The following is a 15,762-nucleotide window of genomic DNA, read 5'->3' as shown; positions in this document are numbered from 1 at the left end:
TTTGATACAAACAATAATTAGAAAGATAACAGTAAATTCCATTTTTGTACTGTTCACAGGGAAATTCAAAATTGATAATTTCAAAAAATTTTATTAATGAATGTTGTTGCTATATTAATTATAAACATATTTTATTTAAAAAAAATTTTGATACAAACAATAATTAGAAAGATAACAGTAAATTCCATTTTTTTACTGTTCACAGGGAAATTCAAAATTGATAATTTCAAAAAATTCTATTAATAAATGTTATTGCTATATTAATTCTAAACATATTTTATTTAAAAAAAAATTTGATACAAACAATAATTAGAAAGATAACAGTAAATTCCATTTTTGTACTGTTCACAGGGAAATTCAAAATTGATAATTTCAAAAAATTCTATTAATAAATGTTGTTCCTATATTAATTCTAAACATATTTTATTTGAAAAAATTTTTGATGCAAACAATAATTAGAAAGATAACAGTAAATTCCATTTTTGTACTGTTCACAGGGAAATTCAAAATTGATAATTTCAAAAAATTCTATTAATAAATGTTATTGCTATATTAATTCTAAACATATTTTATTTAAAAAAAATTTTGATACAAACAATAATTAGAAAGATAACAGTAAATTCCATTTTTGTACTGTTCACAGGGAAATTCAAAATTGATAATTTCAAAAAATTCTATTAATAAATGTTGTTCCTATATTAATTGTAAACATATTTTATTTGAAAAAATTTTTGATGCAAACAATAATTAGAAAGATAACAGTAAATTCCATTTTTGTACTGTTCACAGGGAAATTCAAAATTGATAATTTCAAAAAATTCTATTAATAAATGTTATTGCTATATTAATTCTAAACATATTTTATTTAAAAAAAAATTTGATACAAACAATAATTAGAAAGATAACAGTAAATTCCATTTTTGTACTGTTCACAGGGAAATTCAAAATTGATAATTTCAAAAAATTCTATTAATAAATGTTGTTCCTATATTAATTCTAAACATATTTTATTTGAAAAAATTTTTGATGCAAACAATAATTAGAAAGATAACAGTAAATTCCATTTTTGTACTGTTCACAGGGAAATTCAAAATTGATAATTTCAAAAAATTCTATTAATAAATGTTATTGCTATATTAATTCTAAACATATTTTATTTAAAAAAAATTTTGATACAAACAATAATTAGAAAGATAACAGTAAATTCCATTTTTGTACTGTTCACAGGGAAATTCAAAATTGATAATTTCAAAAAATTCTATTAATAAATGTTGTTCCTATATTAATTGTAAACATATTTTATTTGAAAAAATTTTTGATGCAAACAATAATTAGAAAGATAACAGTAAATTCCATTTTTGTACTGTTCACAGGGAAATTCAAAATTGATAATTTCAAAAAATTCTATTAATAAATGTTGTTCCTATATTAATTGTAAACATATTTTATTTGAAAAAATTTTTGATGCAAACAATAATTAGAAAGATAACAGTAAATTCCATTTTTGTACTGTTCACAGGGAAATTCAAAATTGATAATTTCAAAAAATTCTATTAATAAATGTTGTTCCTATATTAATTGTAAACATATTTTATTTGAAAAAATTTTTGATGCAAACAATAATTAGAAAGATAACAGTAAATTCCATTTTTGTACTGTTCACAGGGAAATTCAAAATTGACAATTTCAAAAAATTTTATTAATGAATGTTGTTGCTATATTAATTCTAAACATATTTTATTTAAAATAAATTTCATACAAACAATAATTAGAAAGATATCAGTAAATTCCATTTTTGTACTATTCACAGGGAAATTCAAAATTGATAATTTGATAAAATTTTATTAATAAATATTGTTGCTATATTAGTTCTAAACATATTTTATTTGAAAAATTTTTTGATGCAAACAATAATTAGAAAGATAACAGTAAATTCCATTTTTGTACTGTTCACAGGGAAATTCAAAATTGATAATTTCAAAAAATTTTATTCATAAATGTTGTTCCTATATTAATTCTAAACACATTTTATTTGAAAAATTTTTTGATACAAACAATAATTAGAAAGATAACAGTAAATTCCATTTTTGTACTGTTCACAGGGAAATTCAAAATTGATAATTTCAAAAAATTTTATTAATAAATGTTATTGCTATATTAGTTCTAAACATATTTTATTTGAAAATTTTTTTGATGCAAACAATAATTAGAAAGATAACAGTAAATTCCATTTTTGTACTGTTCACAGGGAAATTCAAAATTGATAATTTAAAAAAATTCTATTAATAAATGTTGTTCCTATATTAATTCTAAACATATTTTATTTGAAAAATTTTTTGATACAAACAATAATTAGAAAGATAACAGTAAATTCCATTTTTGTACTGTTCACAGGGAAATTCAAAATTGATAATTTCAAAAAATTTTATTGATACATGTTGTTCCTATATTAATTCTAAACATATTTTATTTGAAAAATTATTTGATGCAAACAATAATTAGAAAGATAACAGTAAATTCCATTTTTGTACTGTTCACAGGGAAATTCAAAATTGATAATTTCAAAAAATTTTATTGATACATGTTGTTCCTATATTAATTCTAAACATATTTTATTTGAAAAATTATTTGATGCAAACAATAATTAGAAAGATAACAGTAAATTCCATTTTTGTACTGTTCACAGGGAAATTTAAAATTGATAATTTCAAAAAATTTTATTAATAAATGTTGTTCCTATATTAATTCGAAACATATTTTATTTGAAAAAATTTTTGATACAATCAATAATTAGAAAGATAACAGTAAATACTTACCGTTTTTGTACTGTTCACAGGGAAATTTAAAATTGATAATTTCAAAAAATTTTATTAATGAATGTTGTTGCTATATTAATTCTAAACATATTTTATTTAAAAAGATTTTTGATACAAACAATAATTAGAAAGATAACAGTAAATTCCATTTTTGTACTGTTCACAGGGAAATTCAAAATTGATAATTTCAAAAAATTCTATTAATAAATGTTGTTCCTATATTAATTGTAAACATATTTTATTTGAAAAAATTTTTGATGCAAACAATAATTAGAAAGATAACAGTAAATTCCATTTTTGTACTGTTCACAGGGAAATTCAAAATTGATAATTTCAAAAAATTCTATTAATAAATGTTGTTCCTATATTAATTCTAAACATATTTTATTTGAAAAATTTTTTGATACAAACAATAATTAGAAAGATAACAGTAAATTCCATTTTTGTACTGTTCACAGGGAAATTCAAAATTGATAATTTCAAAAAATTTTATTAATGAATGTTGTTGCTATATTAATTCTAAACATATTTTATTTGAAAAATTATTTGATGCAAACAATAATTAGAAAGATAACAGTAAATTCCATTTTTGTACTGTTCACAGGGAAATTTAAAATTGATAATTTCAAAAAATTTTATTAATAAATGTTGTTCCTATATTAATTCGAAACATATTTTATTTGAAAAAATTTTTGATACAATCAATAATTAGAAAGATAACAGTAAATACTTACCGTTTTTGTACTGTTCACAGGGAAATTTAAAATTGATAATTTCAAAAAATTTTATTAATGAATGTTGTTGCTATATTAATTCTAAACATATTTTATTTAAAAAGATTTTTGATACAAACAATAATTAGAAAGATAACAGTAAATTCCATTTTTGTACTGTTCACAGGGAAATTCAAAATTGATAATTTCAAAAAATTCTATTAATAAATGTTGTTCCTATATTAATTGTAAACATATTTTATTTGAAAAAATTTTTGATGCAAACAATAATTAGAAAGATAACAGTAAATTCCATTTTTGTACTGTTCACAGGGAAATTCAAAATTGATAATTTCAAAAAATTCTATTAATAAATGTTGTTCCTATATTAATTCTAAACATATTTTATTTGAAAAATTTTTTGATACAAACAATAATTAGAAAGATAACAGTAAATTCCATTTTTGTACTGTTCACAGGGAAATTCAAAATTGATAATTTCAAAAAATTTTATTGATACATGTTGTTCCTATATTAATTCTAAACATATTTTATTTGAAAAATTATTTGATGCAAACAATAATTAGAAAGATAACAGTAAATTCCATTTTTGTACTGTTCACAGGGAAATTCAAAATTGATAATTTCAAAAAATTTTATTGATACATGTTGTTCCTATATTAATTCTAAACATATTTTATTTGAAAAATTATTTGATGCAAACAATAATTAGAAAGATAACAGTAAATTCCATTTTTGTACTGTTCACAGGGAAATTTAAAATTGATAATTTCAAAAAATTTTATTAATAAATGTTGTTCCTATATTAATTCGAAACATATTTTATTTGAAAAAATTTTTGATACAATCAATAATTAGAAAGATAACAGTAAATACTTACCGTTTTTGTACTGTTCACAGGGAAATTTAAAATTGATAATTTCAAAAAATTTTATTAATGAATGTTGTTGCTATATTAATTCTAAACATATTTTATTTAAAAAGATTTTTGATACAAACAATAATTAGAAAGATAACAGTAAATTCCATTTTTGTACTGTTCACAGGGAAATTCAAAATTGATAATTTCAAAAAATTTTATTAATGAATGTTGTTGCTATATTAATTCTAAACATATTTTATTTAAAAAGATTTTTGATACAAACAATAATTAGAAAGATAACAGTAAATTCCATTTTTGTACTGTTCACAGGGAAATTCAAAATTGATAATTTCAAAAAATTTTATTAATGAATGTTGTTGCTATATTAATTCTAAACATATTTTATTTAAAAAGATTTTTGATACAAACAATAATTAGAAAGATAACAGTAAATTCCATTTTTGTACTGTTCACAGGGAAATTCAAAATTGATAATTTCAAAAAATTTTATTAATGAATGTTGTTGCTATATTAATTCTAAACATATTTTATTTAAAAAGATTTTTGATACAAACAATAATTAGAAAGATAACAGTAAATTCCATTTTTGTACTGTTCACAGGGAAATTCAAAATTGATAATTTCAAAAAATTTTATTAATGAATGTTGTTGCTATATTAATTCTAAACATATTTTATTTAAAAAGATTTTTGATACAAACAATAATTAGAAAGATAACAGTAAATTCCATTTTTGTACTGTTCACAGGGAAATTTAAAATTGATAATTTCAAAAAATTTTATTAATAAATGTTGTTCCTATATTAATTCGAAACATATTTTATTTGAAAAAATTTTTGATACAATCAATAATTAGAAAGATAACAGTAAATACTTACCGTTTTTGTACTGTTCACAGGGAAATTTAAAATTGATAATTTCAAAAAATTTTATTAATGAATGTTGTTGCTATATTAATTCTAAACATATTTTATTTAAAAAGATTTTTGATACAAACAATAATTAGAAAGATAACAGTAAATTCCATTTTTGTACTGTTCACAGGGAAATTCAAAATTGATAATTTCAAAAAATTTTATTAATGAATGTTGTTGCTATATTAATTCTAAACATATTTTATTTAAAAAGATTTTTGATACAAACAATAATTAGAAAGATAACAGTAAATTCCATTTTTGTACTGTTCACAGGGAAATTCAAAATTGATAATTTCAAAAAATTTTATTAATGAATGTTGTTGCTATATTAATTCTAAACATATTTTATTTAAAAAGATTTTTGATACAAACAATAATTAGAAAGATAACAGTAAATTCCATTTTTGTACTGTTCACAGGGAAATTCAAAATTGATAATTTCAAAAAATTTTATTAATGAATGTTGTTGCTATATTAATTCTAAACCTATTTTATTTGAAAAAAATTTTGATACAAATAATAATTAGAAAGATAACATTAAATTCCATTTTTGTACTGTTCACAGGGAAATTAAAAATTGATAATTTCAAAAAATTTTATTAATGAATGTTGTTGCTATATTAATTCTAAACATATTTTATTTAAAAAAATTTTTGATACAAACAATAATTAGAAAGATAACAGTAAATTCCATTTTTGTACTGTTCACAGGGAAATTAAAAATTGATAATTTCAAAAAATTTTATTAATGAATGTTGTTGCTATATTAATTCTAAACATATTTTATTTAAAAATATTTTTGATACAAACAATAATTAGAAAGATAACAGTAAATTCCATTTTTGTACTGTTCACAGGGAAATTCAAAATTGATAATTTCAAAAAATATTATTAATAAATGTTGTTCCTATATTAATTCTTAATATATTTTATTTGAAAATTTTTTTGATAATGCTTTTGCCCTGAGATTTTTTAATGTCCCTGTGAACAGTACAGAAATGCATTTCAATGTATATCAAGAAATTTCAAAGCAAATTATTATTTTTAGCTATAATGAATGACGTCACTTTTATGCATTTCTTTTGCATACATAAGTTTTGCAACTAGTCTTCTAAGGTATTTACTAAAATAACGCTAATTGTAGATATTGAAAATGACAACAAAAATGACCGGTATAAATAGAGGATCTTCATACAAAAACAACAGTTAACCGTTGAAATTGTGTACATAGAAATGCGTTTCGAAATAGAGTAAGAATAATTTATTTAAATATATATTTGTATAATATATGTACATACATAAAACCCTTTTGCAGGATTTGTTTTTCTATCTTATTAATAATCGCAACTAAAAATATCCAAACGATTGCGTCCCCGATTTTTACTGGCTTAGAAAACAGAAATTTAAGCAATTCAAGTGTATTCAAAAATCATTTTATATCACACCCATTAATGTTTCGTGATTTGCCATCCACTAAATATGATTTTAAGGAGGAACAACAAAAACGTATGCTACTATTTAAATCAGAAAACATCAAGATTAATGGAATAAAATGTGTAGATCAAACACAAAGTTATTATTCTATTTGGAAAAGTAAACGACTATCTAAATTTGTGATATGTGTGATATATATTTTTGCTGCATTACTAATTGCTTTAATAATTTTGTGTTGTAAATATACAGTGAGATCAAAACGTAAACAGAAACCGATCAAACCGATCGTTTTATCTTCAGATCGCCGATATCAACTTGTTTATAACTTGTAATAAAATAATGATAAAAAAAATCGAAATAAAGCAAATTTAATAAAGATTTGGTGTGCCAAAAATGATTTCTTATTTTCCATAAACCTAATTGTTTTGATCTTTAAATAATTTTTAGCATTTTAATCGTTATTTAATAAAGATTTGGTGTGTCAAAAATTATTAATTAATTTCTTAAAACTTAATTGTTATCATTTATTTTAATTAATTTTTTTTTACATTTCGGAACTTGATAGATTTCCATTCAACGCTCACTTTCTGCAAAGTGTTTATAACAAACCCCATTATATCTCGGCGTTGTCATAAAATAGAGTATTTTAGTACTTTTACTGAAATTGCAGAAAAACTGGTTTTTCGATTAAACTGTTTTTCTGAAAATTATTGATAATAAACCCTACTATTTCTAAACATTATCCAAAAATAGAGTCTCTTAGCTTTAAATTAAGACATAAATCATTTTTTAATTCCTCAAAATAAGATCGTTATGATTTATTTAATTTTTGATTTTCTTTTGACATTTTGCAAATTGATAGCTTTTCATTCAAGACTTGTTTTCTGTAAATTGTTTATAACAAACCCCATTATATCTTGGTGTTATCATAAAATAGAGTCTTTTAGTTTTAATTTACGATATACGTCACGTTCCAGCTCTTTAAAATAGGGTCAATGCGAATTTTTTAAATTTGTACTTTTACTGAAATTGCTAAAAAATGGGTTTTTCGATTAAATTGTTTTTCTGGAAATTATTTATCATAAACAATATTATTTTTAAACATTATTCAAAAATAGAGTCTCTTAGCTTTAAATTAAGATATAAATCATTTTTTGATTACCCAAAATAAGGCTGTTATGATTTATTTAAATTTTAATTTTTTTGGCATTTCGTACAGTGACAAATTTTCATTCAAAACTCGTTTTCTGCAAATTGTTTATAACAAACCCCATGATAGTTCAGTTATCATAGAATAGAGTCTTTTAGTTTTAATTTAAGATATACATCACTCTTTAAAATAAGGTCACAGCGAATTTTTTAAATTTACTCTTTTACTGAAATTGCAGAAAAACGAATTTTTCGATAAAATTGTAGTTCTGGAAATTATTTATAATAAAGCCCATTGTTTCTAAACATTACCTAAAAATAGAGTCTCTTAGCTTTAAATTAAGATATAAATCATTTTTTGATTCCTCAAAATAAGTTCGATATGATTTATTTAAATTTTGATTTTTTTTTGAGATATCGCAAATTGAGAGATTTTCATTCAAGACTCGTTTTCTGGAAATTGTTTATAACAAACCCCATTATATCTTGGCGTTATCATAAAACAGAGTCTTTTAGCTTTAATTTAACATATACATCATATTCCAACTCCTTAAAATAAGGTCAATGCGAATTTTTTAAATTTGTACTTTTACTGAAATTGCGAAAAAACAGGTTTCTCGATTAAATTGTTTTTCTGAAAATTATTTATAATAAACCCTATAATTTCTAAACAATATTCAAAAATAGAGTCTCTTAGCTTTAAATTAAGATATAAATCATTTTTTAATTCCTCAAAATAAGGTCGTTATGAATTATTTAAATTTTGATTTTTTTTGACATTTCGCAAATTGACAGATTTTCATTCAAGACGTTTTCTACAAATTTTTTGTAACAAATCCCATTATATCTCGGCGTTATCATAAAATAGAGTCTTTTAGCTTTAATTTAAGATATACATCACGTTCCAACTCCTTAAAATAAGGTCAATGCGAATTTTTTAAATTTGTACTGTTACTGAAACTGCAAAAAAATGGGTTTTTCGATTAAATTGTTTTTCTGAAAATTATTTATAATAAACCCTATTATTTTTTAACATTATTTAAAAACAGAGTCTCTTAGCTTTAAATTAAGATATAAATCACTTTTTAATTCCTCAAAATAAAGTAGTTATGAATTATTTAAATTTTGATTCTTTTTGATATTTCGCAAATTGACAGCTCTTCATTCAAGACTCGTTTTCTGCAAATTATTTATAATAAACCCCATTATATCTCGGCGTTATCATAAAATAGAATCTTTTAACTTTAATTTAAGGTATACATCACGTTCCAACGCCTTAAAATAAGGTCAATGCAAATTTTATAAATTTACATTTTTACTGAAATTGTAGAAAAATCGGGGATTTCGATTAAATTGTTTTTCTGGAAATTATTTATAATAAACCCTATTATTTATAAACATTATCCAAAAATAGAGTCTCTTAACTTTAAATTAAGATATAAATCATTTTTTAATTCCCCAAAATAAGGTCGTTATGATTTATTTAAATTTTGATTTTTTTGACATTTCGGAAATTAACCAATTTTCATTCAAGTCTCGTTTTCTCCAAATTGTTTATAACAAATCCCATTATATCTCGGCGTTATCATAAAATAGAGTCTTTTAGCTTTAATTTAAGATATACATCACGTTCCAACTCCTTAAAATAAGGTCAATGTGATTTTTTAAATTTATACTTTTACTGAAATTCAGGAACGTTGGGTTTTTCGATTAAATTGTTTTTCTGGAAATTATTTACAATAAACCCCATTATTTCTAAAGAATATCCAAAAATAGAGTCTCTTAACTTTAATTTAAGATATACATTACGCTCCAACTCCTTAAAATAAGGTCAACACGAATTTTTTAAATTTACATTTTTACTGAAATTGTAGAAAAATCGGGGTTTTCGATTAAATTGATTTTCTGGAAATTATTTATAATAAACCCTATTATTTCTAAACATTATCCAAAAATAGAGTCTCTTAGCTTTAAATTAAGATATAAATAATTTTTTATTCCTCAAAATAAGGTCGTTATGATTTATTTAAATTTAGATTTTTCTTTACATTCCGCAAATTGACAGATTTTCATTCAAAACTCGTTTTCTGCAAATTTTTTATATAAATCTCGGCGTTATCATAAAATAGAGTCTTTTAGTATTAATTTAAGATATACATCACATTCTAACTCCATAAAATAAGATCAATGCGAATTTTTAAAATTTCCACTTACTGAAATTGCAGAAAAACTGTTTTTTCGATTAAATTGTTTTTCTGAAAATTATTTATAATAAACCTTATTGTTTCTAAACATTATCCAAAAATAGAGTTTCTTAGCTTTAAATTAAGATGTAAATCATTTTTTAATTCCTCAAAATAAGGTTGTTATGAATTATTTAAATTTTGAATTTTTTTTGAGATTTCGCAAATTGACAGATTTTCATTCAAGACTCGTTTTTTGGAAATTGTTTATAACAAACCCCATTATATCTTGGCGTTATCATAAAATAGAGCCTTTTAGCTTTAATTTAACATATACATCATATTCCAACTCCTTAAAATAAGGTCAATGCGAATTTTTTAAATTAGTACTTTTACTGAAATTGCGAAAAAACAGGTTTTTCGATTAAATTGTTTTTCTGAAAATTATTTATAATAAACCCTATAATTTCTAAACAATATCCGAAAATAGAGTCTCTTAGCTTTAAATTAAGATATAAATCATTTTTTAATTCCTCAAAATAAGGTCGTTATGAATTATTTAAATTTTGATTTTTTTTGACATTTCGCAAATTGACAGATTTTCATTCAAGACTCGTTTTCTACAAATTTTTTATAACAAATCCCATTATATCTCGGCGTTATCATAAAATAGAGTCTTTTAGCTTTAATTTAAGATATACATCACGTTCCAACTTCTTAAAATAAGGTCAATGCATTTACTGAAGTTGCGAAAGAAAGGGTTTTTCGATTTTACTGTTTTTCTGAAAATTATTTATAATAAACCCTATTATTTTTTAACATTATTTAAAAATAGAGTCTCTTAGCTTTACATTAAGATATAAATCACTTTTTAATTCCTCAAAATAAAGTAGTTATGAATTATTTAAATTTTGATTCTTTTTGACATTTCGCAAATTGACAGCTTTTTATTCGAGACTCGTTTTCTGCAAATTATTTATAATAAACCACATTATATCTCGGCGTTATCATAAAATAGAATCTTTTAACTTTAATTTAACATATACATCACGTTCCAACGCCTTAAAATAAGGTGAATGCGAATTTTTTAAATTTGTACTATTACTGAAATTGCAGAAAAACGGGTTTTTCGAATAAATTGTTTTTCTGGAAATTATTTATAATAAACCCCATTATTTCTAAACATTATCCAAAAATAGAGTCTCTTAGCTTTAAATTAAGATATAAATCATTTTTTAATTCCTCAAAATAAGGTCGTTGTGATTTATTTAAATTTTGAATTTTTTTTGAGATTTCGCAAATTGACAGATTTTCATTCAAGACTCGTTTTCTGCAAATTGTTTATAACAAACCCCATTATATCGTGGCATTATCATAAAATAGAGCCTTTTAGCTTTAATTTAAAATATACATCACATTCCAACTTATTAAAATAAGGTTAAAGCGAATTTTTTAAATTTGTACTTTTAATGAAATTGTGAAAAAACAGGTTTTTCGATTAAATTGTTTTTCTGGAAATTATTTATAATAAACCCTATTATTTCTAAACAATATCTAAAAATAGAGTCTCTTAGCTTTAAATTAAGATATAAATCATTTTTTAATTCCTCAAAATAAGGTTGTTATGAATTATTTAAATTTTGAATTTTTTTTGAGATTTCGCAAATTGACAGATTTTCATTCAAAACTCGTTTTCTGCAAATTGTTTATAACAAACCCCATTATATCGTGGCATTATCATAAAATAGAGCCTTTTAGCTTTAATTTAAAATATACATCACATTCCAACTTATTAAAATAAGGTTAAAGCGAATTTTTTAAATTTGTACTTTTACTGAAATTGTGAAAAAACAGGTTTTTCGATTAAATTGTTTTTCTGGAAATTATTTATAATAAACCCTATTATTTCTAAACAATATCTAAAAATAGAGTCTCTTAGCTTTAAATTAAGATATAAATCATTTTTTAATTCCTCAAAATAAGGTCGTTATGAATTATTTAAATTTTGATTTTTTTTGACATTTCGCAAATTGACAGATTTTCATTCAAGACTCGTTTTCTACAAATTTTTTATAACAAATCCCATTATATCTCGGCGTTATCATAAAATAGAGTCTTTTAGCTTTAATTTAAGATATACATCACGTTCCAACTTCTTAAAATAAGGTCAATGCATTTACTGAAATTGCGAAAAAAAGGGTTTTTCGATTTTACTGTTTTTCTGAAAATTATTTATAATAAACCCTATTATTTTTTAACATTATTTAAAAATAGAGTCTCTTAGCTTTACATTAAGATATAAATCACTTTTTAATTCCTCAAAATAAAGTAGTTATGAATTATTTAAATTTTGATTCTTTTTGACATTTCGCAAATTGACAGATTTTCATTCAAGACTCGTTTTCTGCAAATTATTTATAATAAACCACATTATATCTCGGCGTTATCATAAAATAGAATCTTTTAACTTTAATTTAAGATATACATCACGTTCCAACGCCTTAAAATAAGGTGAATGCGAATTTTTTAAATTTGTACTATTACTGAAATTGCAGAAAAACGGGTTTTTCGAATAAATTGTTTTTCTGGAAATTATTTATAATAAACCCCATTATTTCTAAACATTATCCAAAAATAGAGTCTCTTAGCTTTAAATTAAGATATAAATCATTTTTTAATTCCTCAAAATAAAGTAGTTATGAATTATTTAAATTTTGATTTTTTTTTGATATTTCGCAAATTGACAGATTTTCATTCAAAACTCGTTTTCTGCAAATTGTTTATAACAAACTACATAATATTTCGACATTATCGTAAAATAGGGTCTTTAGCTTTAATTTAAGATACTTATACATCATGTTCCAACTCCTTAAAATAAGGTCAATGCGATTTTTTTAAATTTGTACTTGTATTGAAATTGCGAAAAAATGGGTTTTTCGATTAAATTGTTTTTCTGGAAATTATTTATAATAAACCCTATTATATATAAACATTATCTAAAAATAGAGTCTCTTAGCTATAAATTAAGATATAAATCATTTTTTGATTTCCCCAAAATAAGGTCGTTATGATTTATTTAAATTTTGATATTTTTTGACATATCGCAAAGTAACAGATTTTCATTCAAGACTCGTTTTCTGCAAGTTGTTTATAACAAACTCCATTATTTCTGGGCGTTATCATGAAATAGAGTCTTTTAGCTTCAATTTAAGATATATATCACGTTCCAACTCCTTAAAATAAGTTTATTGTGAATTTTTGAAATTTGTACTTTTACTGAAATTGAGAAAAAATTGATTGTTTTTCTGGAAATTATTTATAATAAACGCCTTTATTTTTATACATTATCCAAAAATACAGCCTCTTAGCTTTAAATTAAAATATAAATCAATTTTAAATTTCTCAAAATAAGGTCGTTATGATTTATTTAAGTTTTGATTTTTTTTGACATTTCGCAAATTGGCAGATTTTCATTCAAGACTCGTTTTCTGCAAATTGTTTATAGCAAACCCCATGATATTTCGGCGTTATCATAAAATAGAGCGTTTTAGCTTTAATTTAAGATATAAATCACGTTCCAACACCTTAAAATACGGTCAATGCGAATTTTTTAAATTTACACTTTTACTGAAATTGCCGAAAAACGGGTTTTTCGATTAAATTATTTTTCTGGAAATTAGTTATAATAAACACTATTATTTTTAACATTATCCAAAAATAGAGTCTCTTAGCTTTAAATTAAGACATAAATCATTTTTTAATTCCTCAAAATAAGGTCGTTATGATTTATTTAAATTTTGATTTTTTTTTGACATTTCGCCAATGGACAGATTTTTATTCAAGACTCGTTTTTAGCAAATTGTTTATAACAAACCACATTATTTCTGTATCATTTTATTGAGGATATACATCACGTTCTACCTTTTTAAAACAAGGTTAATGCGAATTTTTTAATAATAATTTTAATTAAGTAGTGAATTTTTTCGCATTTGGTGCACCTGGAGTACTGTCTAAATGACGTTTATTTCAAAATGTAACTATATTCAAAGCGATCATGTAGTGAAATATTTAATAATAATTACATAAATAATTAATTATATGCAATTATAATAATAATAATAAAGATATAAGGTGATATACCCTACGTGATTAAATAAATAAAAAGAACCGCGTAATGAGGTCTTCATAAAACGTAAACATAACCTCAAAAATAAAATTGGTTATAATTTAATTTGTGGTTAGTTTTTTAAATATTTTAACCCCAATTATGTATTGTAATAACAAGTTTAGTTAATTAATTCTTTATTAAACGTTTTTAGACTCGTTTTACGTCACATCTAAGAGAAAATAGCGAAATGTGGGAATGTAACAGTGATATTTCAACCTCTGAAGATCCCCTTGAACTAGAAAGCGTCGCCGATTTAACTTCAACGAATTCTTTAATCCCAAAAGGGTCTAAATCAAATTATGAAAGGGTTTATCGCCAATTTAAAGCTTGGTTTAATCAGAAAAACGCAAAATTTATATCAGAAGATGTCTTATTAGGTTATTTAATGGAAAAATCAAAAACCGTAAAAAGTACCAGCTTATGGACTATATACTCAATACTAAAAAGAATGCTAATGATAAAAGAAGAGCTTGATGTAACTAAATATTTTAGAGTGGGCCAATTTTTAAGGAAAATGTTAAAAAATAAAAAATCTAATAGATCGAATATATTTACTCAAGAACAAATTAACATGTTTTTGGAAGATGCACAAGATGAAAAATATTTATTATTTAAAGTAAATTAATTAATTTGTTAAATTAAGTTTTATTAACTTGATTAATTTTAGGTTATTTTAATTATTGGGGTTTCTGGAGGATTAAAACGGCACGAATTAACCAATATGACTCTCTGTGATGTTGAGGATCGTCCCGATGAGTTATTTGTAAACATTTTTGACCCAAAAACGGAGGAAAAAAAGTCATTTACGATTACAAACCCGGATTATTTAAGAATTTATCGCAAATATATTAATCTTCGTCCTAAACATGTCAAAAATTCTCGATTATTTTTGAAATATCAACCGGGGAAGTGTTACTGCCAAGCTGTTGGGTTAGAAACGATGGGGAAAATACCCAGTTTGATTGCTACTTATTTGAAGCTGCCCAATAGTAATGAGTATTCAGGGTTTTGTTTTAAGATGACAAATACAGCTCTTATTGTGAAAAGATCTTAGTAGATTTAATTAGTTTTTAATTTAAATTAAGTTTCTTGAAGTAAATCAATTTATTATGTACAAATTTAATTTAATATATTTACATTTTTTTAATAACAGAAATAATGTTGGTTTTCTTAACTTAGGTAATCAAAAAATTCGTATTGGTCTTATTTTAAGGAGTTAGAGCATGATGTATATCTTAAATTAAAGCTGAAAGACTTTATTTTATGATAACGCCGAGATATAATGGGATTTGTTATAAACAATTTGGAGAAAACGAGACTTGAATGAAAATCGGTTAATTTCCGAAATGTCAAAAAAATTAAAATTTAAATAAATCGTAACGACCTTATTTTGGGGAATTTAAAACGGATTTATATCTTAATTTAAAGCTAAGAGACTCTATTTTTGGATAATGTTTAGTAATAATAGTGTTCATTATA

General features: G+C 22.5%; 1 protein-coding gene and 1 long non-coding RNA gene across 2 annotated transcripts; both read left to right on the top strand.

Annotated features, from left to right (window-relative positions):
- The first annotated feature begins 6,421 nt into the window (after positions 1-6,421).
- LOC111413646 (uncharacterized) lies at positions 6,422-7,177 on the top strand. Its single transcript, XR_002706198.2, has 2 exons — positions 6,422-6,599; positions 6,665-7,177. It is a non-coding gene; the product is annotated as an uncharacterized lncRNA (long non-coding RNA).
- Positions 7,178-14,143: 6,966 nt separating this feature from the next.
- On the top strand, positions 14,144-15,427 carry LOC111413642 (uncharacterized). Its single transcript, XM_023044681.2, has 3 exons — positions 14,144-14,352; positions 14,435-14,899; positions 14,951-15,427. The coding sequence occupies exons 2-3, from the start codon at positions 14,471-14,473 to the stop codon at positions 15,335-15,337; spliced, it is 816 nt and encodes a 271-aa protein (XP_022900449.1). The 5' UTR covers positions 14,144-14,352; positions 14,435-14,470; the 3' UTR covers positions 15,338-15,427.
- Positions 15,428-15,762: the final 335 nt, after the last annotated feature.

This window comes from Onthophagus taurus, unplaced genomic scaffold, assembly GCF_036711975.1.
Source record: "Onthophagus taurus isolate NC unplaced genomic scaffold, IU_Otau_3.0 ScKx7SY_15, whole genome shotgun sequence".
In the NCBI taxonomy this organism is placed as follows: Eukaryota; Metazoa; Arthropoda; class Insecta; order Coleoptera; family Scarabaeidae; genus Onthophagus; species Onthophagus taurus.
This window is presented reverse-complemented; position numbering and strand designations above follow the sequence as displayed.